The 25,860-nt window shown below is 48.9% G+C and overlaps 1 protein-coding gene and 1 long non-coding RNA gene across 12 annotated transcripts in view; one reads left to right on the forward strand and one right to left on the reverse strand.

Moving 5' to 3' along the window:
• The first annotated feature begins 912 nt into the window (after positions 1-912).
• LOC138428639 (uncharacterized) overlaps positions 913-25,860 on the forward strand; it is a 48,725-nt gene continuing 23,777 nt past the window's right edge. For 2 of the 7 annotated variants that reach the window (XR_011252524.1, XM_069569358.1), the window contains exons 1-2: positions 1,459-1,571; positions 3,701-4,108. Coding sequence is in view for 1 of the 7 variants with exons in the window: in XM_069569358.1 (XP_069425459.1) it covers positions 1,553-1,571; positions 3,701-4,108 (427 nt within the window). In the remaining 6 variants the exon portion in view is untranslated. The other 5 variants (XR_011252525.1, XR_011252527.1, XR_011252529.1 and 2 more) reach the window with 5 other exon arrangements.
• Positions 3,083-21,846, reverse strand: LOC138428642 (uncharacterized). Of its 5 annotated transcripts, none has more exons than XR_011252532.1 (4): positions 21,535-21,700; positions 21,120-21,399; positions 4,828-5,090; positions 3,083-4,605 (listed from the first exon to the last, which is right to left on the reverse strand). It is a non-coding gene; the product is annotated as an uncharacterized lncRNA (long non-coding RNA). The 5 variants fall into 5 exon arrangements; XR_011252535.1 differs by lacking the exons at positions 3,083-4,605; positions 4,828-5,090 and adding exons at positions 8,371-9,346; positions 16,127-16,196; XR_011252534.1 differs by lacking the exons at positions 3,083-4,605; positions 4,828-5,090 and adding exons at positions 13,438-14,107; positions 16,127-16,196.

Genomic DNA, 25,860 nt, shown 5'->3' on the forward strand with positions numbered 1-25,860 from the left:
TTCTAGAACCCAGGCAGGTGGTAGGAAGGGGCAGGCACCCTTCATGGTCAAGAGTGAGAAATGTGGACCCAAGTACCCATGATGAGGGGTGTGTCTAGTCAGGTTGTATTTGATGCAAACACTGGCCCTAAGCCTGCAAACACGCCACAGCCGCACATGCACACAGCTACTGCTCATGGGGACAAGCTGCCCGAGCTCCAGTTCCACCTGCTGAAACACACAGATGCTCTCACATCTCAGAGCTGGCCAAACAGCTCGGTTCGATAAAGGAGTAGATTCTCTTTTCAAGACACCTCTGTGTCTTTGTAAGTTTCCCTTCCTTCTCTTCCCATCTCAGAACTCAGGCTGTGCCAAGCAAGGCCATCGTGGACTCACCAGGGAATGTCTAGTCTAAGCGGGATTTCTTAGGCCGTTTCCAAAGTCTGCAGATCCCCACTGGCATTCTCTTTATTTGTTCAGTCCCTGCTCAGGACAGGATATTGGAGGTGAATTATTTATACCCCCAAGAAACCAAAAGAGAGAGAGAGAAGAAGAGAGTGCAAGAAAACAGTAATTTCTGTGTGGCTGTCTTGCAGGTGTCTGCCTTTCTCACCAAAAAATATTTCATTCTCCCTTCGTTTTTGAAAATTTCATTTGTGTACTGCCACTGGAGGACAATGTTATTGATTTATTTAAAATATTTATGCTGAATTACAGCATCAGATAGACACATGCATTAGCAGGAGCTGTGCGGAACAATATGCCCACAAAGTTTATTTTTGAACAGAAAGTTGAGAAGGCTGTGTCTACAAACATCAAATGACTCATTCTTCGCTAATTACTGACACCTGCAGCAGAATCACTCTCCTAAAAACTCGGCATTTCGGTTCATTTCTGCTCCAATTAGTGTGGTAACAAATGCATCGCCTGCTTGATACAGAAACGCAGAAGCCTCACAGTGACTTCGAGAGCTTTCCGTCTTCTTCCTGAAACCCTAGCCAAGAAATTAAGAATAGGCAACCAGGTGGGCTTCATGGATGGACTCAGGTGGTCAGGGTCCCTCACCAACAGCACAGAGGCTTCAGTTCAATCTTTTAAGCTGGGACAGCAGAGAGGTCGGGGGTTGGGGGATCATGACACTCTTGGGTTCATGTGGCTGCTCTGCTATTCACATGCTGTGCGACCGTGGGCAAGTCACTTAGCGTCTCTGTGTCTCAGGATGGGGATAAACAATCGGTCCTGTTTCGCTGGGATGCTGTTGAGGCAAAGTCCTTGGACTTTGGTTGGTGCTCCATGGACACTGTTCCCTGTGGCTACTGCTCAAGATCAGCCCCATTTTTTACCCCAAAACGCCCCACCCACGTCGCCCCTTATTTCAGTTCTCCAGGCTTAGCTCTTACTCTCGGTTCTGTGCTGCAGGCTCCTGCCTTCCACCGGTCCGGTCCGAGGGCGCCTTCATCCTAACCTGGCCCCGCCCACCAGACGGCAAGAGCAGGGATGAAGCAGCCACCGCAGCTTGGTGCCCACCAGTGAGGGGAAGAGCACTTCCTGTGTCGCAAGGGGCCTCACGTGCATGAAGACAACAAACCCTGGTAGGTACTGTTGCTCCCCCATTTTATGGATGAGGAAACTGAGATGTTAGAGAAAAGCTGTCCCAAACAGAGACAGACAATTCACAGAGGAAAGAATCCAAACTGCCCGCCAAGCTTAGGAAAAGTTGCTCGGATTCACAAGCCACCAAGGAAAAGCAAACTGCACTGGCCTTGAGACACCCTTCTTCAGCAGTTACGTTAGCAAACGGTTCAGAGGGCAGCAGCTTCCAGTGGTGGCAAGAATGTGGGAAGTCAGGCGGTCACAGACCTTGCGAAACGGCGTGATTGCTGCAGCCTCTACGGGAATTAACCTCACAGTAAATAGCTATGAAATGTTTAAATGCGTGTCCTTTGAACAAGTATTTGCACTTTGGGGCATCTGTCCTACACGAGCCAGTTCAGTGGTGCGTGAAAGGTGTGTATCAGGGCGTCTGCGGTAGCATGGTTGGAAACAGGGACAAAGAAGGATTCCTACAGCATTGTAGTGGAGAAAAAATGGAAGCAATCCAAGGATGTCAAAGGATTGTTTGTATTAATACTGTGGGAAAGTGGAAACAAACTTAATATCCATCAATAGAGAGGAGCTGAATACATTTCATACATCCACATTACAGACTATCATGCAACAGGTGAAGGATTTCTTTGATGTGGGCCATTTTTAGAGTCTATTGAATTTGTTATAATATTGCTTATATATATATATATATATATATATATATGAAAGTAAAAGTGAAGTCGCTTAGTCGTGTCCAACTCTTTGTGACCCCATGGACTCCAGCCTACCAGGCTCCTCCATCCATAGGATTTTCCAGGCAAGAATACTGGAGTGGGTAGCCATTTCCTTCTCCAGAAGATCTTCCAGACCCAGGGATTGAACCCGGGTCTCCTGCATTGTAGGCAGACGCTTTACCATCTGAGCCACCAGGGAAGTCCATTTATATATATATATATATATATATAATGTTTTTATATATATGATATATATACACAGGCCAAGAACAAGTGGGATTTTAGCTTCTGACCAGGGATCAAACCCACACCGCTGCACTGGAAGGTGAAATCTTAACGACTGGTCCACCAGGGATGACCCCATGTAACAGTTCAAAAGAGCTAATTACAGTTCTACACGCCAGATGGCTACCTGAAAAAAAACAACCTAGGAGGCTCCTTAAAATGGGTCAGAGAGCAACATTTTCGCTAATAGGAAACTATGTTATTGTTAGTCATTCGGTCCTGTCCGACTCCTTGCAACCCCATGAACTGTAGCCTGCCAGGCTCCTCCATCCATGGAATTTTCCAGGTAAGAATGCTGGAGTGGGTTGACATTCTATATTCCATTATTTTAAGGGGTGTAATATAATGCCTTTCCAGGTTCAAAAACCCCAAAGTCCCCCAAATTACTAAAACTCTCTCCAATAATCACGAAACAACCCACCGAGAATTTATAATATCAGGCATTTAAAACATCAATAACCTATTTAACACTTCACACACCCACTCCAGGGGCCCTGTGAACACGTTCAGTGGCATTGTTTTCCTTTATTGCAAATTAAGGAACCCCGTGATGTCAGCAGACGACAAATAATATGTTAAAGGTACCCAGTGAATGCAAATAAGATTTAGCAAACTACAGTGAACAAGGGAACGTTCTAATAATGGTGGTTTACCGATTAGTCATCTGAGAGGCCTGGCAGATGGGGCTGTGATGGACGCCCCCCAGCCCCCCCTTCCGTGGGAAGCTTGTCTCTCCAGCTGCCGGCAAGGCCGTGGGCAGACAGGCTCTAGCTGTGAGTCCTTCAGGAGCGGCGTCCCCCGGGGCCACGGCCCTGCCTGGGACAGCTGGTCCATGTGGGTCACTGGTTACCCGATCTGATGGACACGGCCAGATGTCTGCTCACCCATCAAGCCTGAGCAGGGTGGCCAGCTGCGGACTGGCTGGTCTGGCTCGTCCCCGCAGGCTCCGGGGCACAGGGCCCGTCCCGGTTGCGTGGAACCTGCCCAGGGTGGAGAGGGCAGGTGGACAGAGGCCCAGAGGCTGGGAGCCCGCGGGGAGGGCCGGGGCAGGGGCTCCGGGTTGGCCGGTTTGCACAGGGATGGGTGCTCGCGGCTGAGCCGTTTACTGCCTCTAGGACCCGGCTGCCCGGGACCGGGCGGGCCCTGCGGGGTCACCAAGGCCCCGGATGTGGCGCCCTCAGGACAGAGAATACGAGTGGGCACGCCTGTGGACCGAGGCGGCCGGCGGGCTGCAGTCCACGCGGCTGCAACGAGTCGGACAGGACGGAGCACGCACGTTCACACCTGTACGCTGAACCAGCAGGTGAGGACAGGGAAGCCTGTTGGCAGGAGGGGCACAATCGCAGGAAGACTGGAGCCTGCCCCGATGCCCCGCCGTTTCACCTGCAGCCTCCGCGGACAGCTCACAGGCTCCGGGACACAGACCGGTGAGCTCGAGTGCCCCAGGGCGACTGCCCCTCGCCTGGCGCCGCTTCACATCTGCAGCTTCTCCGGCTGCGCCCGCGAGTTCAGCCTCCTGCCAGGTAGGGCGCCCTGAGACAGACCCGGCTGCAGCGCGCAGGGCATTCAGTGAGGGGGCTCGCGCCGTACACGGAGGAGGAGGCGGGGGAGAGCTGGGGACAGGTCGCGGGAGGCCACCTCACCCTGTGCAGCCCCGCGGGGAGCCCCTGGCGGCGCCAGCTGGGCCTTTGCATCAGCGCCCTGGGAGCCTGGAGGAGACCCAGCAGCAGGTCAGAGAGGTGAGGGCCGTGCGGAGGAGGGTGTCTCGGCGCGGGAGTACCAGCAGCGGAGGAGCAGGGCTCCGCGGAGGCTGGGAGGCCGGGTCTGGCGAGGTTGGAGGGAAGAGGGCCTCAGGAGCAGCAGGGCCTTGGCGCGCGGATCCTCTTGGGTACTGCAGGGCGGCTTGAGTGATGCCCCCTGGGCAGAGGGAGTCGGTGAAGAGGGTTCAGCAGGGCTGGGATAAGCCTCGCCTGAATCTGCTCTGGTGTCGGGGCATCCACGCCTGGCTCGGTTTCTGCGCCTGAATCAATGGACGGGAGCAGTTTGGAGCTGTTGCAGGCGGTTCGAGAGGCCGCGGACAGAGCCTGCGATCCTTGGTGACCGATGGAAATGCGTGCGTGCAGGGTGGGCAAGGAGCGGAGGGAGCCGCAGGAGGCTCCCTGGTTTAACTTGCCCCTCTGTGAGTGGCCGGCATTTACCTGAAACAAAACTCAGGGACGCCATGGATCTGGGATGTAGTTACCTTCGTGTGAGCAAAAGGCGTCATGCGCGGAATCCAGTAGAAGACTTTCAAAGTGCTGGGCTGTAATTTTCCTTTTCCGCAATACCTTTATCTGGTTTTGGTATCAGAGTGATGTAGGCCTCAGAAGATGAGTTCAGAAGTGTTCCTTCCTCTGCAGTTTCTGGGGACTGTTTCAGAAGGACAGGTGTTAACTCTTCTTTAAATGTTTGGTTGAATTTGGGAGCTTCCGGCCAGTGTCACTGATGAACACAAATGCAAAAATCCTAAAAAAAAAAAAAAAAATCCAATACATTAAAGGATCAGACACCATGATCAGGTGGGCTTCATGCCGGGGATGCAAGGATTTGCAAATCAATCCGTATCTGCAAATCGATTAACAAACTGAAGAACAAAAACCCTGTGCTCATCTCAATAGATACAGAAAAAGCTTTTGATAAAATTCAACATGAATTTATGATTAAAAAAACAACTCCCAGAAGGTGGGCATAAGAGGGAACATACCTCAACATAACAAAGGCCATGTAGAGAAGCCCCAGCTAATGTCATCCTCAGTGGTGAACAGCTGAAAGCATTTTCTCTGACAGCTGCACCGACGCTCATATTGAGGGCAGCGGCTGCCCTGCCTCCCTCCTCCCTCCCCTCTTTTCTGTCCCCCCTTCCTCCTCCCCAAAGTTCATTTTCAGCATCAGGGAATTGGACAGCCTACACACGGCATTAAGGAAAACCTGGCAAAAATTCTATGTGACTTAAAATTCATTTGGGATACCTAGTCTTTCCTTAATTATTCCAAAAGCTGTATCCACTGCATCCAAAACTAGGGTGAGATGGTGAGTAGGGGTGTACACGGAGGTCTGCCGACGCAGGCTGAACGGTCCTGCTGATGGCTTATCCTCCCCAAATCTGCTTCCTGGGCGCTTAAACACAGCAGAAGCCACCCCTCAGCGTGCAGAGAGGGCCTGTGGAATCACCATCATTCTTTTCCTTCTCGAAGCAGCTCTTCTCTCTGAGCTTGGAGGTATGAACTATTCAGCCCTGGCCAGAGTGGGCACCTCCCTGTCACCTCTCTATCCCTTGTCCCCCCGCCCCCCGACTCTCCTTCCCGATTCTTTGGACGTGACCTGGGGCTGCCATTCCACAACCCAAAGGCAGCGGCGGGGGTCCCCCCCAACCCCACCCCTACCCCCGGCCTCACACAAGTGTCCATAACCTGAGTCCTTCCTCCCCAGTTAGCAACAACTTCCTTGGCAGATGATTATGAAGCAGAAAGTGGTCCCTTCTAGGCGAGAGATTACTCAGAATAAATCTCGGCAGCTTTTTGCCTTCTTGGTTTTTTTTTTTCCCCCTCCGCTGCAGTCCGTGCTCCATCATCTTAAAGATCTTTGTTTGACGGTTAAGTGCATTCACCTAGACGGGTGTGATATTTCTTCCCTATTGTAGTGATTATTTCCTCTTTTAATTTCTGGATTTATGGTTGCTTCCCGTGGTGTGGCCCCCAGCTCTGGAACATAAAGGTTTCCACCTCACCTCAGCCGCTGTGCTGCCGGTGAACGGCAGTGGTGAGATGGAGCAGACCGACCCAAACCCAGGACTGAAACAACAGCACCGATTCTCTAAGCAGGGTGAGCGTCGCCCTGGAAGAAAGGTGCCCGCCTGTTCACTTAGCACATGGTTCCACAGGCAGCTGAGCAACAAGGTTTGAGGCAGCTCACGTCACCTCCGATCATAATATGATTCTTGACGCGGCACCTTTAAGCACGCGTGCCAAGTCGCTTCCCTTGTGTCCGACTCTGTGTGACCCCGTGGGCTGTGGCCCGCCAGGCTCCTTTGTCCATGGGGTCCTCCAGGCAGGAATGCTGGAGTGGGTTGCCTTGCCCTCCTCCAGGGGGTCTTCCCGACCCCGGGATCCAACCCGCGTCTTTTACATCTCTTATGTCCCCTGCGCTGGCCGGCGAGTCCTTCACCACCAGTGCCACCTGGGAAGCCCATGGCGCCATTGCGATTAGGTTCAGGATGTGTGTTTACCAAAAGGTCTGCGGGGACATCGAGGGGTTCTCCGTGTGCTTCACGAAGAGCTTGCCGCTCTTTCCTCTGCCTCACTGATGCAGCTCCACAGCGCCCGGAGGCAGAGGGAATCGAAAGGCGAAACGATCAAACCTCGACCTCTCTCTGCCCAAGCCTCGCGTACTCCGTCAAGCGCCATCAATGTATCCTTTGCTGCCCGGCCTTAAGGTGGTGTCAGTGACTTGGACTTTAGGGAGGTAAGCCGGGAAGCCAGGAAGTCCTTCATCGGCCAGAGATGACAGGTGATGGAAACCCTGGCCACCCAGACCAGCAGCCAGCCTAGCATCACCCGCAGTCCCGTTAGAAGCAGACCCCACCTGCGGCAGTTTCTGGACACTCGCAGGTGACCCATCTGGGCACTGGAACCTGAGAAGGACTGGTTAGGGGAGAGCTTCTCGAAAGTAAATCCCAGAGCGATGCTGGCGCTCTGGTGTGGATGGAGACCCGGGGACATTAGGTCGGGGCCAGTTTTCAGGGCTTCGAGGCAGCAAGCTCCCTGGAGTTGGGAGGCCTCGCTGAGCCTTTGGGAACGTTTCACTCAAGTGCACAGGCACGCCTCCGTTATTACTTGCTGCAGACACTGCATTTTCCACCAAGTCAAGGTCTGTGTCAACCCTGCATCTGGCACGTCTTTCAGCTCCATTTTCCCAGCAGCTTTTGCTCACTTCCTGTCTGTGCGCCACGTTCTGATCATTCTCACCACTTCTCAAACTTTTTCATTATTACTGTGTTTGTTATGGGGACGTGTGAACAGTGATATCTGAGTTACTACTATGACTTGCCGAAGGCTGAGAGGATGAGGTGCATTTATCAGCAAGAATGAACTTTTTAATTAAGGCATGTGCGTTTTCATTTTTTTTTAAGACACAATGGTATTTCATACTTAATAGACTACAGTAAAAGTGTGAACATCACCTTTCTAGGCTCTGGGAAGCCAAAACGTTCATGTGACTTTCTTAATTTCAACAGTCGATCTGCTGTGGTGTCCTGGAGCCAAACCAAACCTCTCTGAGGTCTGCCTGCAATTGTGCTGTTTCCAGTCGCTCAGTCGTGTCGGACTCTGTGATTCCATGGGCCGCAGCACGCCAGCCTTCCCTGTTCTTCTCTATTTCCCGGAGCTTGCTCAAACGCATGTCCATCAAGCCGGTGATGCCATCCAGCCATCTATCCTCTGCTGCCCACTTCTCCTCCTGCCCTCAATCTTTGCCAGCATCAGGGTCTTTTCCAATGAGTCAGCGCTTTGCATCACGTGGCCAAAGTATTGGAGCGAGTGTGTTACTCACTGTTTTCGGATCAGTCAGATTTCAGCAATTACTTTTTCAGAAAGTGTGTGTGAACTTGAAAGAAGTGCTCAGGTGGTTTTCTCTGCCTCGCATCTGGCCAACTTAGATTTCTAAATCATGTACCGTGCAATCTGGTATTCTGATATGATGAACGAGGGCGGAGGGGGAGAAAAAGAAAGAAGGCAGCAGAAAGAAAAAATGGAAGTAAAAACTGCTTTTTATTTTGGGGAAACGTTCCAACCCTGGTCGCTGGTTGGAAAGCATCATTTATTTACAGAAATGTTTATTTTTCTCAATAGTGATCCAGTGCCAGGTAGCCCCAGGGCTTCCCAGGTGTCTCAGCAAGTAAAGAATCTGCCTGCCGGTGCAGGAGACACAGGACACCTGGGTCTGATCCCTGAGTCGGGAAGATCCCCTGGACAAAGGAATGGCTACCCACCCCAGTATTCTTGCCTGGGCAGTCCCATGGGCCAAGGATCCTGGTGGGCTACAGTCCATGGGGCCACAGAGTCAGGCATGACTGGGCGACTGAGGATGCGTGCTCGCCAGCTAGCCCCGAGTCTTGGGCTTCATCAGTATGCTTCTCTGAGTGGGACAAAGGATATCAGCTTTGCTCCCCATCAGGACTCCTGACTGGTGCAACACTAGAGGCCGAAAGCCTGGAGACAAAGGCGCTTGTGGTGACAGTCAGGTCCCAGGTGAGTTAGGGTCCTGCGGCTCCCGTAACGAAATACCACAAACCAGCAGAACCGTGCTCTCTCAGCGTTCTGGAGGCCAGGAGTCTGAAACCGAGGTGCCAGCAACCCGGGGCTCCCTCTGCAGGCTCCAGGGAAAGATCCTTCCGGCCTCTTCCAGCTTCTGGTGGCTCCTGGCATGTCTGTCCATCCAGTCTCTGCCTCCGTCTTCATGTGGCCTTCCTCCTTTGTCCTTATCAGAAACGTGACCTTCTTACTGAGGGTGCCTGCATCCCGACTTAAATGATTACATCCGCAAAGACCTTATTTCCAAATAAGATCAAGCCCGAGGTACTGGGTGGACATGAACGCTGTGGGGAAGGGCCAAGAGACGCTATTGCGCCCACACAGCTGGCAGACGGCGTGGCCAGAGCCTCAGACGGGCAGCGGGCCCCTGAGCTCTCCCGGCTGGGCTCCCTCTCCAGGCCTCAGTTTCCACACCTATGATAAAAAAGGCACCGTCAAGGCCTTGATTGAATTATTTTCTTAACTTCAACAGTGGTAGAGCATCCACCATGGATAGTTGCAAGAGGACCAACAAGAAGGAGCTGAAATTCCTCCCAGATTTGGGGGCAAAGTCCTGAGTTTCGGTGGAGTCACTGCTTTGCTTCCATCTCCTTGCTTTTCCAGTGAAGCTAATAACTCGAAACTCATGCGCAGAAGTGTTGCGGAGGACTGGTATTTACAGGGAATGATTCTCAGGCGTGTTGCAAATAGGAGGTGCTACAGGAATACCAACCAGAGTGACCTAGCAAGGTTTCTCAGATTCTAAATCTGGCAAGAGGGAGGAGGAGGGGAGGGTGGGGCAAGTGAGCTACTTTTAATTCCTGGCCAAGAAGTGATTTTTTTTTTTTAATCCACACTAATATTATGAGCTCAGCCTGTTCCAACAATGAATTCTGTTTCCATAATTGTCCTGCCCACGGTTATGCTGGTAGAGAGAACAAGAATCGTGGTGATTTCTCATCTAAAGCTGCCAGGTGGCCGAGTGGGGGAGGAACTGCGGGACACCCGCCCCCCCCCGAGAACCCGGGGATGGGGGAGGGTGGCCCCCTGGGGAGCCAAGCCATATGACTAATAATTAATATTTCACACTGCTTTTAAGAATAAGTGGCAAGGCCCTCCATCAGCACATAGGGTCTAAGGTCAGAAATAGAAGAAACGCATTTATGTATCGATTCGCCCTGAACGCTCTCCTCCCTCTCTGTGTCTCTGGGTATATGTGAATCAATATTGCCTACCACTCCAGATTTTTTTTAAAAAAGGACTCCTGGAGGCAACTATGAAGACAGCCAGCTCCCTCACGGGGAGGAGGGTGTGTCGGCAAGAAACTCTCTCATTTTAGGAGGGGTGTTCCTTTTCCTTCTGCCATCAGACCTGCTGCAGAACAACTCATTATGAATCGAAAAGGGTCAGATAAACTCAGGATGCAGTTTCTTGTTCATTTTAATTTTTTTGAAATGTTTAAAACACAGAAGAGGGCAGAGACCATAGAACAAATTCCCAGGGGCCCACCACCACCCTGGAGCAATGGCACCCCACTGCAGTGCTCTTGCCTGGAAAATCCCGTGGATGGAGGAGCCTGGTAGGCTGCCGTCTATGGGGTCGCACCGAGTCGGACACGACTGCAGCGACTTAGCAGCAGCAGCAGCATCACCCTAAATTAACAAATGCCACTTTCTGTCTTTTATGAGCTAAGCTGCTTCACTCGTGTCTGACTCTATGTGACATCATGAACTGTAGCCCGCCAGGCTCCTCTGTCCATGGGATTTTCCAGGTAAGAATGCTGGAGGGGGTTGTCATTTCCTCTTCCAGGGAATCTTCCTGGCCCAGGGAGTGAACCTAGGCCTATAACATCGCTTACTCTCCTACATTGGCAGGTGGGTTCTCCTGGGTCTTTTGAGCGTTCTCAAAATATAAAATGAACAGAACATTGCAGCTCAGGCTCCATTCCTTTCAACCCCCTGGTGACCGGGGCCTTCCCTCTCGCCTCTGGACGGGAGTGTGGGTCATCAGGCCGTCATGAAGGCTTCTGTGCTCCTTCCCGTGTGTCCCGTGAGCAACCTGTGATGTTGTTTCGGCTGCTTTCAGATTCCTGGAACTTGCTGTCTCTCACTTGACATTATGGTGGCGATAACTACCCGTGTTGACCTGTTACCTCTTGTCACTCGACCACACTTGCATATAGACGCCTATGGTATGAATACGCCTGGGCTTGCTCGTCTGTCTCCTGTGGATGCACACTGAAGCTATTTCTGTTTTCCGTAGTGTTTGTCTTTTCACGCTACCTGTGTGTGTGCACACGTGGGATTTGGGGCTTCTATTACATGCGTTTTCAGCCTCAGTGGGTGCTGCCAAGCTGGTCTTCAGAAAGGCTGGATCGATTTGCAGTCAATCAACAGGGCGTGAGAACTGCGTTTCCCTTTCATTCTCTCCGACATTTAATAGTGTCCAGCTTTTCTTCCTTGTTCTAAACAACTTGCTAGGTCTCGAGTAGGAAATGGCAACCCCCTCCAGTACTCTTGCCTGGAAGATCCCATGGACAGAGGAGCCTGGCAGGCTTTAGTCCGTGGGATCGCAAAGAGTGACTTAGAATAATGTACTCACAGGTGGGGGAGGGGCAAGGGCCTCAAGATAGTTTTCAGCAATTTAGAGAAATGGTATATATGATCTAATTTGCAAAACAGAAATAGAGAAACAGAGAGAACAAACGTATGGATACCAAGGGGGAGGGGAGGGGAGGGGTGGTGGTGGGATGGATTCAAAGGCTGGGATTGACATATATGCACTCAGATCAGTTCAGTCGCTCAGTCGTGTCCCACTCTGTGACCCCATGGACTGCAGCACGCCAGGCCTCCCTGTCCATCACCAACTGCCACAGTTTACTCAAACTCGTGTCCATTGAGTCAGTGATGCCATCCAACCATCTCATCCTCTGTCGTCCCCTTCTTCTCCCACCTTCAATCTTTCCCGGCCTCAGGGTCCTTTCAAATGAGTTAATTCTTCACATGAGGTGCCCAAAGTATTGGATTTTCAGCTTTAGCATCAGTCCTTCCAATAAGTAAATATTCAGGACTGATTTCCTTTAGAATGGACTGGTTGGATCTCCTTGCAGTCCAAGGGACTCTCAAGAGTCTTCTCCAACACCACAGTTCAAAAGCATCAATTCTTCAGCATTCACCTTTCTTTATAGTCCAACTCTCGCATCCATACATGACCCCTGGAAAAACCATAGCTTTCAGTAGAAGGACCTTTGTTGGCAAAGTAATGTCTCTGCTTTTTAATATGCTGTCTAGGTGGGTCATAACTTTTCTTCCAAGGAGCAAGCATCATTTAATTTCATGGCTACAATCACCATCTGCAGTGATTTTGGAGCCCAGAAAAGTAGTCTCTCACTGTGTCCACTGTTTCCTCATCCATTTGCCATGAAGTGATGGGACCAGATGCCATGATCTTAGTTTTCTGAATGTTGAGTTTTAAGCCAACTTTTTCACTCTCCTCTTTCACTTTTATCAAGAGGCTCTTTAGTTCTTCACTTTATGCCATAAGGATGGTGTCATCTGCATATCTGAGATTATTGATACTTCTCCCGGCAATCTTGATTCCAGCTTGTGCTTCTTCCAGCCCAGCGTTTCTCATGATGTACTCTGCATAGAAGTTAAATAAGCAGGGTGACAATATACAGCCTTGACGTACTCCTTTCACTATTTGGAACCAGCCTCTTGTTCCATGTCCAGTTCTAACTATTGCTTCCTGACCTGCATATAGGTTTCTCAGGAGGCAGGTCAGGTGGTCTGGTATTCCCATCTCTTTCAGAATTTTCCATAGTTTGTTGTGATCCACAAAGTCAAAGGCTTTGGTGTAGTCAATAAAGCAGAAGTAGATATTTTTCTGGAACTGTCTTGCTTTTTCCATGATCCAACGGATGTTGGCAATTTTATCTCTGGTTCCTCTGCCTTTTCTAAAACTAGCTTGAACATCTGGAAGTTCATGGTTCATGTACTGCTGAAGCCTCGCTTGGAGAATTTTGAGCATGACTTTACTAGCATGTGAGATGAGTGCAATTGTGTGGTATTTTGAGCATTTTTTGGTGTTGCCTTTCTTTGGGATTGGAATGTAAACTGGCCTTTTCCAGTCCTGTGGCTACTGCTGAGTTTTCCAAATTTGCTGGCATATTGAGTGCAGCACTTTCACAGCATCATCGTTTAGGATTTGAAATAGCTCAGCTGAAATTCCATCACCTCTACTGGCTTTGTTCTTTGTGATGCTTCCTAAGGCCCACTTGAGTTCACATTCCAGGATGTCTGGCTCTAGGTGAGTGATCACACCATCGTGATTATCTGGGTCGTGAAGATCTTTTTTGTACAGTTCTTCTGTGTATTCTTGCCACCTCTTCTTAATATCTTCTGCTTCTGTTAGGTCCCTACCATTTCTGTCCTTTATCGAGCCCATCTTTGCATGAAATGTTCCCTTGGTATCTTTAATTTTCTTGAAGAGATCTCTAGTCTTTTCCATTCTGTTCTTTTCCTCTATTTCTTTGCATTGATCTCTGAAGAAGGCTTTCTTATCTCTTCTTGCTATTCTTTGGAACTCTGCCTTCAGATGCTTATATCTTTCCTTTTCTCCTATGCCTTTGACTTCTCTTCTTTTCACAGCTATTTGTAAGGCCTCCTCAGATAACCATTTGGCAAACCATTTGGCCTTTTTGCATTTCTTTTTCTTGGGGATGTTTTTGATCCCTGCCTCCTGTACAATGTCACGAACCTCCGTCCATAGTTCATCAGGCACTCTATGGTAGGCCCTTAAATCTATTTCTCACTTCCACTAAATAATCAAAAGGGATTTGATTTAGGTCATTCCTGAATGGTCTAGCGGTTTTTTCTACATTCTTCAATTTAAGTCTGAATTTGGCAATAAGGAATTCATGATCTGAGCCACAGTCAGCTCCTGGTCTTGTTTTTTCTGACTGTATAGAGCTTCTCCATCTTTGGCTGCAAAGAATATAAACAATCTGACTTTGGTGTTGACCATCTGGTGATGTCCATCTTCTCTTGTGTTGTTGGAAGAGGGTGTTTGCTATGACTAGTGTGTTTTCTTGGCAAAACTCTATTAGCCTTTGCCCTGTTTCATTCTGTACTCCAAAGTCAAATTTTCCTGTTACTCCAGGTATTTCTTGACTTCCTACTTTTGCATTCCAGTCCCCTATAATGAAAAGGACATCTTTATATATACAAAATAGATAACTTATGAGGTCCTAGCACAGGAAACTCTACTCAATGCTCTGTGCTGACCTAAATGGAGAGAAAATTCAAAAAAGAGCGGAAATATGTATACATCCTTGTTGTACAACGGAAACCAACACAGCCTTGTAAAGCAACTCTACTCCAATAAAAATAATTTTTAAAATAAACAAATTTTTAAAAAAGATTATTTTTCATTGCATCATTCTTTGGCTTTCTCTGTTGGAGGCGTGAAAAGAGAGCAAAAGGAGCAAAAAGCAGAGCAGGAACCAGATTTAAGAGATCCGATGCTGGCTCCCCAGAGGCCTCGCCAAGAAGACACTGGCCATTTCAGGAAAGAGGAGTGATGCAATAGAAGTATCTTGAGGAGGAGCACTGGCGTTGCAAGAGCTGGCCCCATGTGCTGGCTCTAAGCCTTTCTTCAGACAGCAGACTTCACTCTCCGAACCGCATTTCCTCAACAGTCAAACCTGGGCAGTACTTTGTATCCCATAGGCTTTGTAAGGATAAAAGGAGGCAATATTCGCTAAGGACTGAACACATCACATGGTCTCTGGTGTTCAGAAATGGCCACCTATTATTGTTAAGAATCAATAGTATATTGAAAGGATTGAGTCTGAGCTCTGGAGGCACTGTCTGGGTTTCTTTCCTGGCTTGGCTGCTTGCTTACTGTGAACCTTGGTTTTCTCACCTGTAAAATGGGGATACTATTCATACCAATTTTGAAAATCAGGAGAGATCATTCACATAAAAAACTCAGTGCCTGGTACACAGGAAGTAAATTGCTGCTCCTGTTCCTAACAGAACAGACTACCAAAAGCAGAACCACCCTGTGAAGTGGGTGGGATGCGTTCAGGAACCTTGGCCTGGAAGGTTGCCGAACGTGAAGGTTTCACAGTGGGATGCAGCTCATTCAATGTCTTCCAGGCAGTGGAAGCTCCGTCTTCCTTCCCGTTGACTTTGGCAACCAGATGAGGGCCGATGAGCGAGTGGAAAGCACCCCGCACACCTGGTGGTCCTTCCCCGCTCCCCACTGGGTTCTGCAGCATGAGCACAGGTCTGGCCTCCAAACACCCAGGCTTCGAGCGGAGGGCAGAGAGAGAGCATAAGAGGACAGAAGGGAGCCGCTCGTAGGAAAGCTGCCTCGTGCACAGCCCCAGGAGGAAAGCACGTCAGACCTGTCGGGTAGCAGAAATGCCAGCAGGAAGCAGCAGCAATTCTCTTCTCTTCTGAGATTTCCCCTGCCAACACTCTGAGTGATAATAAATCACTCATTTCTGACATGGTTTATTTTTCAAGGCATTTTTATAGGAAGCACCCAGTCATCTCATTTCAAGCATAATTTAAATGCAGGGGGAATACGCTGCAATGTTTATTATTAATTAAACGGGATTACAGGACCGACTTGGTAGAAATGTGCAGAGGGGAGCAGGCATCATCCTGAATACTTCACGCCCAGCCCCCAGATCTTTCTGGGAGGGGCTTCCCAACAAGATTGCTTTTGTCATAAATCCAAATCTCTCTTCATGCCTATCTGCATTTTGATGCTGGAATTAGATGCTCTGTGTGTGCGGATGTTGGAATATTTATTGATAGTTAAAATTTCATGTTCCCTGGATTGATGTTTGTACATCAGGACAAATGACTAGTGTCTTGCAGGTAGTTTGAATGGGTGTAGAGTAAAGATTATTTAACACCTGCTTTCTGTCTTTAGATTCTCCAGGAAATGAGAAATCAAATCTCCAGGGACTATCCAGGTGGGAAGTGGAAATAAGTGATAAACACATAAATAAGTTAGTTCTGTCTCCCATTGGTCGGAAACAGGCCTTTTCTTTTATGATCTTGTTACTGTTCCAAATTTATGAATTCTAAAAAATGTAGAGACAATTTGAAATATTTAAATGTGTTTAAAAGACTCTGCTTGGGAAACGGAGCTATAAGCTGACAAGAGCCTGAATGCCTCTCACGAGCCAGCACTTACCCTGGGAGGGCTTCTGCAGACAGGGCCTGAGTCCGTCCACGGGACGTGTGAGCTGCGTGAGAACCTGCGGCTGAAGACAGGTGTGGGTGACTGCACCCACGTGACTGGCTGGGTACCATCCGGTCACCGTCCATGACTGGGGTGACACTGGGCACCCAGAGTGAACCTGGGGACCACCTCCCGGAGCACTGTCCTTGGAGCATGGACAGCAAAGACCCCCAAAGAGTGTCCGGCGCAAACGCCTCCAAACCACTGGTGTCAGCTCTGTTTATTCAAAAAGTGACCCCTCATTCCTAGAGACGTGGATGGACCTAGAGACCATCACACAGAGTGAAGTAAGTCAGAAGGAGAAAAACAAATATCGTATATCAACACATAAACACGGAAGCTAGAGAAACGGTATAGCCGATCTTACTCGCAAATCAGAGAGAGACACACAGATGGAGAGAACCCATGTGTGGACACCAAGGGGGAGTGGGGGGTGGGCGAGATAAACTGGAGGCCGGGACTGATGGGCAGGCACTGTCGATGCTGAGTGAGACAGGTGACTCGTGACAGCCTGCAGTGCAGCACAGCGAGCGTGTTCAATGCTCTTTAAAGCAACCATCCTCCCGTAAAATTCAATTTTTAAAAAAAGGAAGAAAAAAACGTGACCCCACAGTGTCCTGCGCATAGTTCGTAACCGGACAGAGCATTCCTCGGTCGTCCCAGGAGTGGCATGTGTGGGGAGGCGGGCTGAATGCGGAGTAGGGGGCATCTTCCCCAGGGGCCCCAGGAAGGAGAGTGTCCCCTGCAGAGAATTTGAAAACAGTGATAAACCAGTTCGAAGCTGACCTGCTTGTTGTTACCGCCGACACTGGCAGCTCTGTGCAGCGCCTGTGGCAGCATGTCCTTATGTCCCGGGGTCCTCTCGTTGGTTTTGGTCCTCTGTTACCACCGGGCTCCAGGGATGTAGCTTCCGGCTGGCGCAGCTGTCTGACTCATCCTCTGATAAACACTGGATTCAGTGTGGAGGGTTGTACAGTTTGCCCCCAACACTCAGGAACGTGGCTGTGTGTGCCCATTTGAAGAGGAGGTTCTCCAGGGTTCGTAACTGTGAGGACTCACTTGGGGTGCTGCTCAGGTCCACGGCGCTGTGATGCCACGTATTCCTGTGTTTCAACGGTGGAATCAAAATAAACAGCAGCTCGGTTGTGACGACAAGGAGACGGAGTGTGAGTGACTTCGGTTCTGCTGTTCACTGTGGCCACTTGGAGTTTTTGTTTTCAACATTTAAAATACCAAAACAGAAGGAGACCCGAGAGCGCTCATATTTTTCTTTGGCGTGTGCAAATGTTTGTGTAGAGCTCTCATATTTTTCTTTGGCGTGTGCAAATGTTCGTGTGTACAAGAGATATATTTCACTGACTTCAAATCATATCTTTAAAAGTTTATTTCTGAGTTGTTTCACTGTTTGTTTTAAAATTGAAGGCTGTTTCAGGAAAATAATTCTTGGTCTGTGATTATTACTGAAAATAGTTTTGTCTTTCAGAGGAGGGGTTGTTATAAACGATGGGCTTTGGTGTCTGCTTTGCCTGGCACGGTACAGCCGCCCAGCGCCCTTGAACCAGCTGGGTGTGTGCTGTCAAGCTTGTTCCTATAAGCATGTCCTCCAAGTGCTCCTGCAGAGACCAGTAGACATCTCTTTTTTTGTACAGGTAAAGTTTTATTCTTTAGAAGGTGTTCGTCAGTGGTTTTTGTGTGTTATTCATGCATCTGGGCGTGCTGGGTCTTTCCTGCGGCGCTTGGGGTCTGCACTCTGCCATGTGGGATCTTCCTTCTTTAGAAGGCGTCCGCCAGTGGCTTCGTGTGTTAAGGTTTATTCTTTAGAAGGCGTCCGTCAGTGGCTCCGTGTGTTGTCCGTGCATCTGGGCGTGCTGGGCCTTCGCTGCGGCGCTCGGGACCTGCACTCTGCCATGTGGGGTCTTTAGGTGCAGCTCTCTGGTTGCAGCACGGGCTAGTTGCTCCACAGTGTGGTGGGTCTTAGTTCCCCAACCAGGGGTCAAACCTGCGTCCCCTGTGTTGCAAGGCAGATTCTTAGCCACTGGACCACCAGGGAAGCCCCATTTCTAAAGAGTGAGCTCCACAGCTAGTTAAGCATAAACGTCATGAAAGGGAGCGACACCAGAAGGGACGGGATCAGCTGCCCGTTGCTAGGTAACGAATCACCACAAAACGCCGTGCCTTGGAACAACGAACAGCGACTGCCTCCATTCCCACGGCCCCGCCTGGTGGGCCTGGCTGAGGCTCGGGTGCAGCTGCAGACAAGACGTTGGCTGGCGCCACTTCATCGGCAGGCTCGACCGGGGACCAGAATCCGCTTCCAGACTCACTCACAGGCTGGCCTGGAAGCAGAGGGTCCGCTGGCTGTAGACCCAACTGGAGGGCTGCTTGAGTGTCCCCACAGCGTCTGCCAGCCGTTCCCAAGCGGGTCCCCCAGGAGAGGAAAGCGGGGGAAGCCACCGTGCCCATTATGACCTGGCCTCACAAAGCACACATCGCCCCTTCTGCTGTATTCCGCCCATCGGGAGTGAGTCCAGTCCAGTCCACTCGAAAAGGGAGGGAGTTAGGCTTCACCTTGGAGGGAAGAATATCAGAGGATTCATGGGCTTATTTTAAAACCCACACGCCAACTCTGCAGCGTGAATGGGAACTCAGTAGGGAAAGAAAGAGGGAAGAACACGCTGAACACAGGGGAGCCGTGTGCACGGAGGCCGTCGACGGAGGAACGGATAAGAAGACGTGGGGCGTGCGTGTGTGTGTGTGTGTATATATGTATATGAAACTGGGTCATTCGTAGAGACATGGGTGGACCTAGAGTCTGTCATATGGGGAGAAGTAAGTCAGAAAGAGGAAAACAAATATAACACCTCCCTTATGGCAGAAAGCAAAGAGGAACTGAAGAGCTTCTTGATGAAAGTGAAAGAGGAGAGTGAAAAAGTTGGCTTAAAACTCAACAGTCAAAAAAGTAAGATGATGGCATCTGGTCCCATCACTTCATGGCAGATAGATGGTGAAACAATGGAAACAATAAGAGACTTTATTTTCTCGGGCTCCAAAATCACTGCAGATGCTGACTGCAGCCATGAAATTAAAAGATGCTTGCTCCTTGGAAGAAAAGCTATGACCAACCTAGACAGCATATTAAAAAGCAGAGACATTACTTTGCCAACAAAGGTCTGTCTAGTCAAAGCTATGTTTTTTCCAGTAGTCATGTATGGATGTGAGAGTTGGACTATAAAGAAAACTGAGCACCAAAGAATTGATGCTTTTGAACTGTGGTGTTGGAGAAGACTCTGGTAGTCCTTTGGACTGCAAGGAGATCAAACCACTCCTGAATATTCATTGGAAGGACTGATGCTGAAGCTGAAACTTCAATACTTTGGCCACCTGATGTGAAGAGCTGACTCATTGGAAAAGACCCCGATGCTGGGAAAGATTGAAGGCAGGAAGAGAAGGGGACGACAGAGGATGAGATGGTTGGATGGCATCACCGACGTAATGCACATGAGTTTGAGCAAGCGCCAGGAGTTGGTGATGGACAGGGAAGCCTGGCATTGAAGAACCTAAGCTACTCCATTTTGTTAAAAGAAAAACTCCATTTTGTAAGGTTCCGGGAAAAGAGCCTTTGGAAATCCCCTGACCCCACCCCACCACCCACGAGCCAATCAGACCCCAGACCAGAATCTCCTGACTCAACGTTCAGGAACTCGTGGTCTACCTAGGTAACAGGGACCAATCAGAAACCAACACACAACCCTGCAAAAGAAAGTGACCAATCAGACGTCCCCCTACCTAGAAATTCTTTTTCTCATGAACACTCCCTATATAAGCAACGTAATCCAAAACCCGGGGCTCCTCCCTATAGCCGCTGCATTGGTAACGGTGGGAGCCCCAGCTCAAGCTTGGTAATAAAGACTCTCGTGCTTTTGCATCGGATATCGGCTCCCTGGTGGTCATTGGGAGATTCCGCAACTTGGGCGTCACAGCGTGCTGCAGCCCATGGGGTCTCGGAGTTGGACATGACTGAGTGACTGAGCTGAGCGCATGTATGTGGAATCCAGAAAAATAGTGCTGAGGAACCGATTTGCAGGATACGAGCAGAAATGCAGATGTAGCGTGTGGACTTGTGGACACGGCAGGGGGAGGCGAGGGCGGGTGACTTAGAGTAGCACTCACGTACTTCCATGACCGTGTGCAAAATAGACAGCCAGCGGGAAGCTGCTGCCTGGCGCAAGGAGTCGCTCGGGGCTCTGTGATGATCTAGGGCTGGGGGTGGTGGGAGGGAGGCTCAAGAGGGAGGGCATATGTGTATATATATATATATATGCTTAAAGCTAATTCATGTTGCTGTACAGCAGAAACTAAGACAACATTCTCAAGCAATCATACCCCAATTTTAAAAAAATTAATGGAAAAAAAGAAAAATACAAAATAGTCATGGGATGGGAAGGAGGAGAGTGGCTGGAGAACAAAGAGGAAGTTGGGTCCAGACGAGGAAGGGGAGGATCACACCCTGGGAAGGATGTGGGATTCTATCCTAATAGTAACAGGAGGGTATGCATCAGAGGACGGGCAGGATCCATCTGTATTTCTAAGGATCTTGATGGTGACCAAGTGGATAAAAAGTCAGAGGGAGTCAGGAATGATGAGAGATGGATCCATTAGAACAGCGGTCCCCAACCTCTTGGGACCAGTTTCACGGAAGACAGTTTTTCCCTGGGCCAGGGTGGGAAGGGTGGTTTTGGGATGATTCAGGTGTGTTCCATTTACTATGCACTCGATTCCTAAACTAATGCCGCCAGTGACCAGACAGGAGGTACCGGTCTGTGGCCCAGAGTCTGGGGACCCCTGCTTCAGAAGGAAACTACCATAACCTCCAAGGAGGGGAAGATGACTCTGCTAGGGGGTGGGGGGCCAATAGGAGAGATGACTGGGCTGGAGAGGTACTTACTGAGTGACTCCGAGCAGAAGAGAGAGGGAGGCCTCAGGGATGGTGCTGAAGTTCCCGGCTTGTGCAGTGACTGAGAAGGTGGCGGGTGCTGCCGTCTATTCCACCCTGAAAGGGGAACGCTGGAGGAGGAGCGGCTTACAGGAGGAGGGGCGGGAGCTAAGCTATGACCAGCCGAGCCTAAGAGCCCCGCCAGACACACAGATGGCGGCGTGAAACAGAGGACGGGGCGTGCGATGCGGGAGCTCAGGTTCGAGGACATCCATCTGGCCATGAGTTCAGCCTTGTAGACAAAGAAAGAGGGTCTCAGTGACTCCGTGGGAAAGAATCCGCCTGCAGTGCAGGAGACCCAGTTCCCATCCCTGGGTTGGGAAGATCCCCTGGAGGAGGAAATGGCAACCCCCTCCAGTATTCTTACCTGGGAAATCCCATGGACAGAGGAGCCTCGGGTCACAAAGAGTTGGACACTCCTGAGCTACTGACACCTTTCAGCCTTGTAGACCAAGAAAGAGAACAGTTTTGAGAAAAGAGGAAATAAGAAAGATGACCTTTGAATCTCTCTCTTTTTCCCCCAGCTTAATTCTTCTCTGCTTTCATGGTTCGGTTAGACAGAGTCACCTGTTTTGCTTAAGCTACTTAGAATTGGGTTGGCTTTCTGTCACTTGCATTCAAAATGTTGTAACAGACACACAAGACTACCTGAGAAGAGCTTACTACTTCTTAGAATGATAAGTCAACTTTTCTTCCTACTTGCAAAGAAAAAAGATGAGAAAGCTCTTAATTTGTATGCAAATGGGGTGGATGGTGACCTCTTCCTCAGCAGTAGCAGCATGTCCTCTGCAGAAAACAGAACTTGCTTTCCACTTTTGACAAATGGTGTGCCGCAGAATGGCAGCCCGAGGCAAACATTCCCTTCTTCTGCTGCTGCTGCTGCTGCTGCTGCTGATTATTAAGCGAGGCCTCACTTGCTGTGTAAATGCTTCCATAACCTTTGACATGATCATTTCAGATCTTTCCTCCTGGGTAAAAACTTTCAGCAGAAGTGCCTGGGCAGAGAAGTCTAATTAGAAAGCGGGTCAGCCTCCCGCAGGTGATCAAAATTCGGAGTGTGTGGGTCCCTCCTGGCAATGATTCTAGAAAGAGGAACTGATGGAAACCAAATGGGGGGTGGCCTCCTGTGTCAATATCAGGTGCCTGGTCAGCAGACCATTCTCCTTTCCTAGAAGAACACGGATTACCGCAGACCTGACGTGTTGCAAATCCCATGGACAGAGGAGCCTGGCGGACTATAGTCCACGGGGTCGCAAAATGTGATGTGTGGCAGAAACCACACGATATTGTAAAGCAAACATCATCCAGTTAAAAATGAATAAATAACAACGGTAACTATTATCTTAGAGCTCCTGGGGGTCGGACACGACTTGGTGACTGCACAGCGACACTTTGGGATGGAAAGAAGGGCGCCAGACAAGATGCCTGAGTGTTATCTGGGATCCCACGGCGACACTCGTAGGGATAATGATCGGCGAGGCATTCATCACCTACAAAATGTTCCCGTACGGATTGCTCACCAAGCCTTCTGCTTAGAGCAACTCCCAACAAACCCCCAGGGTCCAGAAATTCTTGTTCCTTCAGACCCACCTTCTTCAGTTTTAGAGCTTAACATATCTGGGGGCAAAGTGGCGATGTCTCTTGTATTTCAGTGCACAGACAATCACTCCAGCACATCACGTCTTAGAAACAGTAACTACTGGGGGAAGGAGAGGGTGGTGTGAACAGAGAGAGTAGCATGGGAACATGAACATTACCACGCGTGAAACAGCCAGCCAGCGGGAACCTGCCGTGTGGCGCGGGGAGCTCAGAGCCAGCGCTGCGGGACAGCCTGGAGGGGCGGGATGGGGCGGGAGGCGGGAGGGAGGCGCGGGAGGGAGGGGCCCGACGTACACCTGTGGCTGATGCGTGTTGCTGTGTGGCAGAAACCAGCACAATATTGTAAAGCAAACATCCTCCAATTAAGCACAAATAACTGAAAGCAATAATTATTATCTTAGCGTTCCTGGCGATCAGGAGTGTGGGAGCGGCCTAGCTAGATGATTTGGGCACAGGGCGTCTCATGGGTTTGCAGTCAGACGTTGGCTGGGGCTGTGTGATCTGAAGGCTTGAGGCTCCCCTTCCAAGACGGCTCGTGCGCGGAAGGCTCACTCCTCAGGGCTGCCTGAGAGGCCGTACACCGCGGCAGCTGGCTTCCTGTGGAGTGGGTAGTCCGAAGGAGGGCGCCAGGTGGAAGGCCCATTGCCTGTTCTGACCCGATCTCCGAAACCAGCTACCACCATTTCTGCCGTATTCTGCTCATCAGAAGTGAGTCACTAAGTCAAAGCCACACGCAAAGGGAGGAGTATCAAGTAATTTGTGGACATATGGTAAAACCAAGTCTCTTTAAGTCAAAAAGCTGGGAGAAGAAGCATCAAGTCACTTTAATTATTCCTTGAGCAGAGACTAGCCAACCCAACTCCATCACGCACATTGCATTTTGCAGTGAGCACTTTTTACCAGTCAGGGTCCTCCCAGGAAACAGATGGCACACTCACATGGCGAATCATCTCAGAGACACAGAAAAAGCAATTGACAAACACCACCCATTTGTGAGAAAAAAAATCAACAAACTAGGGATACAAGGGAATCTCCTCTACCTGGTGAAGCACATACTTAATGGTGAAAGGCTGGGTGCTTTCCCCAAAGACTAGAAATGAGGCAGAAAGGCCCAGTCTCCCCACTTCTAGAGATGGCATCACTGACTCAAGGGACATGAGTTTGGGCAAACTCAGGAAAGTGTGAAGGACAGGGAAGCCTGGCGTGCTGCTGTCCATGGGGTTGCAAAGGGTCGGGCATGACTCAGCAGCTGAACAGCAACATGCCGTTGATTCTAACCATTGAAATGAAGATGGTTTCTTTATTGATTAATAAAGATTCTAACCACTGAAAGAAGGCCCCCAAATTAAAGGCATTCAGGTTGGAAAGAAAGAAGCAAAACTTTTCTTCTTATCTTAATGTGCACACATACACACATACTCTCCTAGAACTAGTAAATTTAGCAAGTTTTCAGGATAAAAGATCAATACACAAAAATAAGTTGCATTTTTTTATATTAGTAATGAACAATTTAAGCATTAGATTTTTTCAACTTTCATTTGCAATAGCATCAGAAAAGAAGAAACACTTCAGAATAAATTTAACACCAAAATGTGGAATATCCATACACTGAGAGCTATTCAACCTTACTGAGAAAAATTAAAGAAGATGCAAATAAATGGAGACATATTCCATGTTTATGGATTGTAAGATTTGCTCTTTTTAAAATGTTAATCTCGTCAAATTGATCTATAGACTCCGTGCACCATCAATTCAAATTCCAGCAGGATTTGTTTTGAAGAAACTAACAAGCTGGTCCTAAAATGTATGTGAAAATACAAAAGACCTAGCTTTGCCAAAACAATTATGAATAGGGGAAAAAAGGTTGGAGTACCTCTACTGTGCAGTATGAAAACTTCCTTAAAGACGGCCGTCACAGTAAACAGGGCCACGTGGCGCTGAAGCAAAGATCGGAATGCTGACCGAGGGAACAGGAGCGAGACTTCAGAAATCCAACCCTCGCATTTTGACAAAGATGCCAAGACAATTCAACAGGGGAGAGGAAAGGACAGTCTTTACAAAACTGGTACTTTAGCAATTAAATATTCATTTATTAAAATTTTAGTTCAGGCCCTTGCCACATACCATGTATAAAAATGAACTCAAGGTGAATTACAGACCTAACTGTGAGACCTGCAATCATAAAACTTCCAGGAGAAACCGCAGGAGAAAATCTTTCAGACTTTGAGTTAGGAAAAAGATTTCTTAAGCATGACACCAAAACCACAAGCCAGTTGTTAATTTGGCTATCATTAAAATTAACATCTTTTCCACTTCAAAAGACACCATTAAGAAAATGAAAAGACAAGTCACCATCTGGGAGAAAATATTTGCTAATCACATATATGACAAAGAACTTGCATCCAGAATATAGAAACAGCTCTTGCAACTCAATACGAAGACAGTGTGAATGAGCTAAAAGTAACCAAAAGACCTGATGGACATTTTGCTAAAGATGGCAATAAAAGAGACTTCACCTTCCAAAGCAGGGGCTGTGGGCTTGACCCCTGGTCGGGGAACTGATATCCCACATGCCCTGAGGCCAAAAAACTGGAGCATAACACAGAAGCAACGTTGTAGCAAATTTAATAAAGACTTTAAAATGATCCACATTTTAAAAAGTAAAAAATAAATTTTCTTATAAAAAAAGGTGGCAATACAAATGACTAATAAGTACATGAAAAGACACTCAACAGTATTAGTTACTAGGAACAAATTAAAACCATAATAAGATACCATGAGACACGTAATAAATGGCTAAAATATTTAACAGTCAGACAGTACCAAGCACAGGCAAGGGTGTGCAGTAGTTGGAACTCTCATTCATTGCTGGGGACTATGTAGAACGATACAATAGCTTTGGAAAATAGTTTGACAGTTTCTTTAAAAGTTAAGCGTAACCTTACCATGTGATCCAGCAACTGCTACCCAAGGGAACCGAAAGCGCACGTCCACACAAAGGCTTGCACATCAGTGTTCACAGCAGCTTTACTAATAATAACCCTGACCTGCAAACGACACAAGTGTGCACGAACCACAGGTGGTGCATCATGGA

This window comes from Ovis canadensis, chromosome 24 (genome assembly GCF_042477335.2).
Source record: "Ovis canadensis isolate MfBH-ARS-UI-01 breed Bighorn chromosome 24, ARS-UI_OviCan_v2, whole genome shotgun sequence".
NCBI classification, from domain to species: Eukaryota; Metazoa; Chordata; class Mammalia; order Artiodactyla; family Bovidae; genus Ovis; species Ovis canadensis.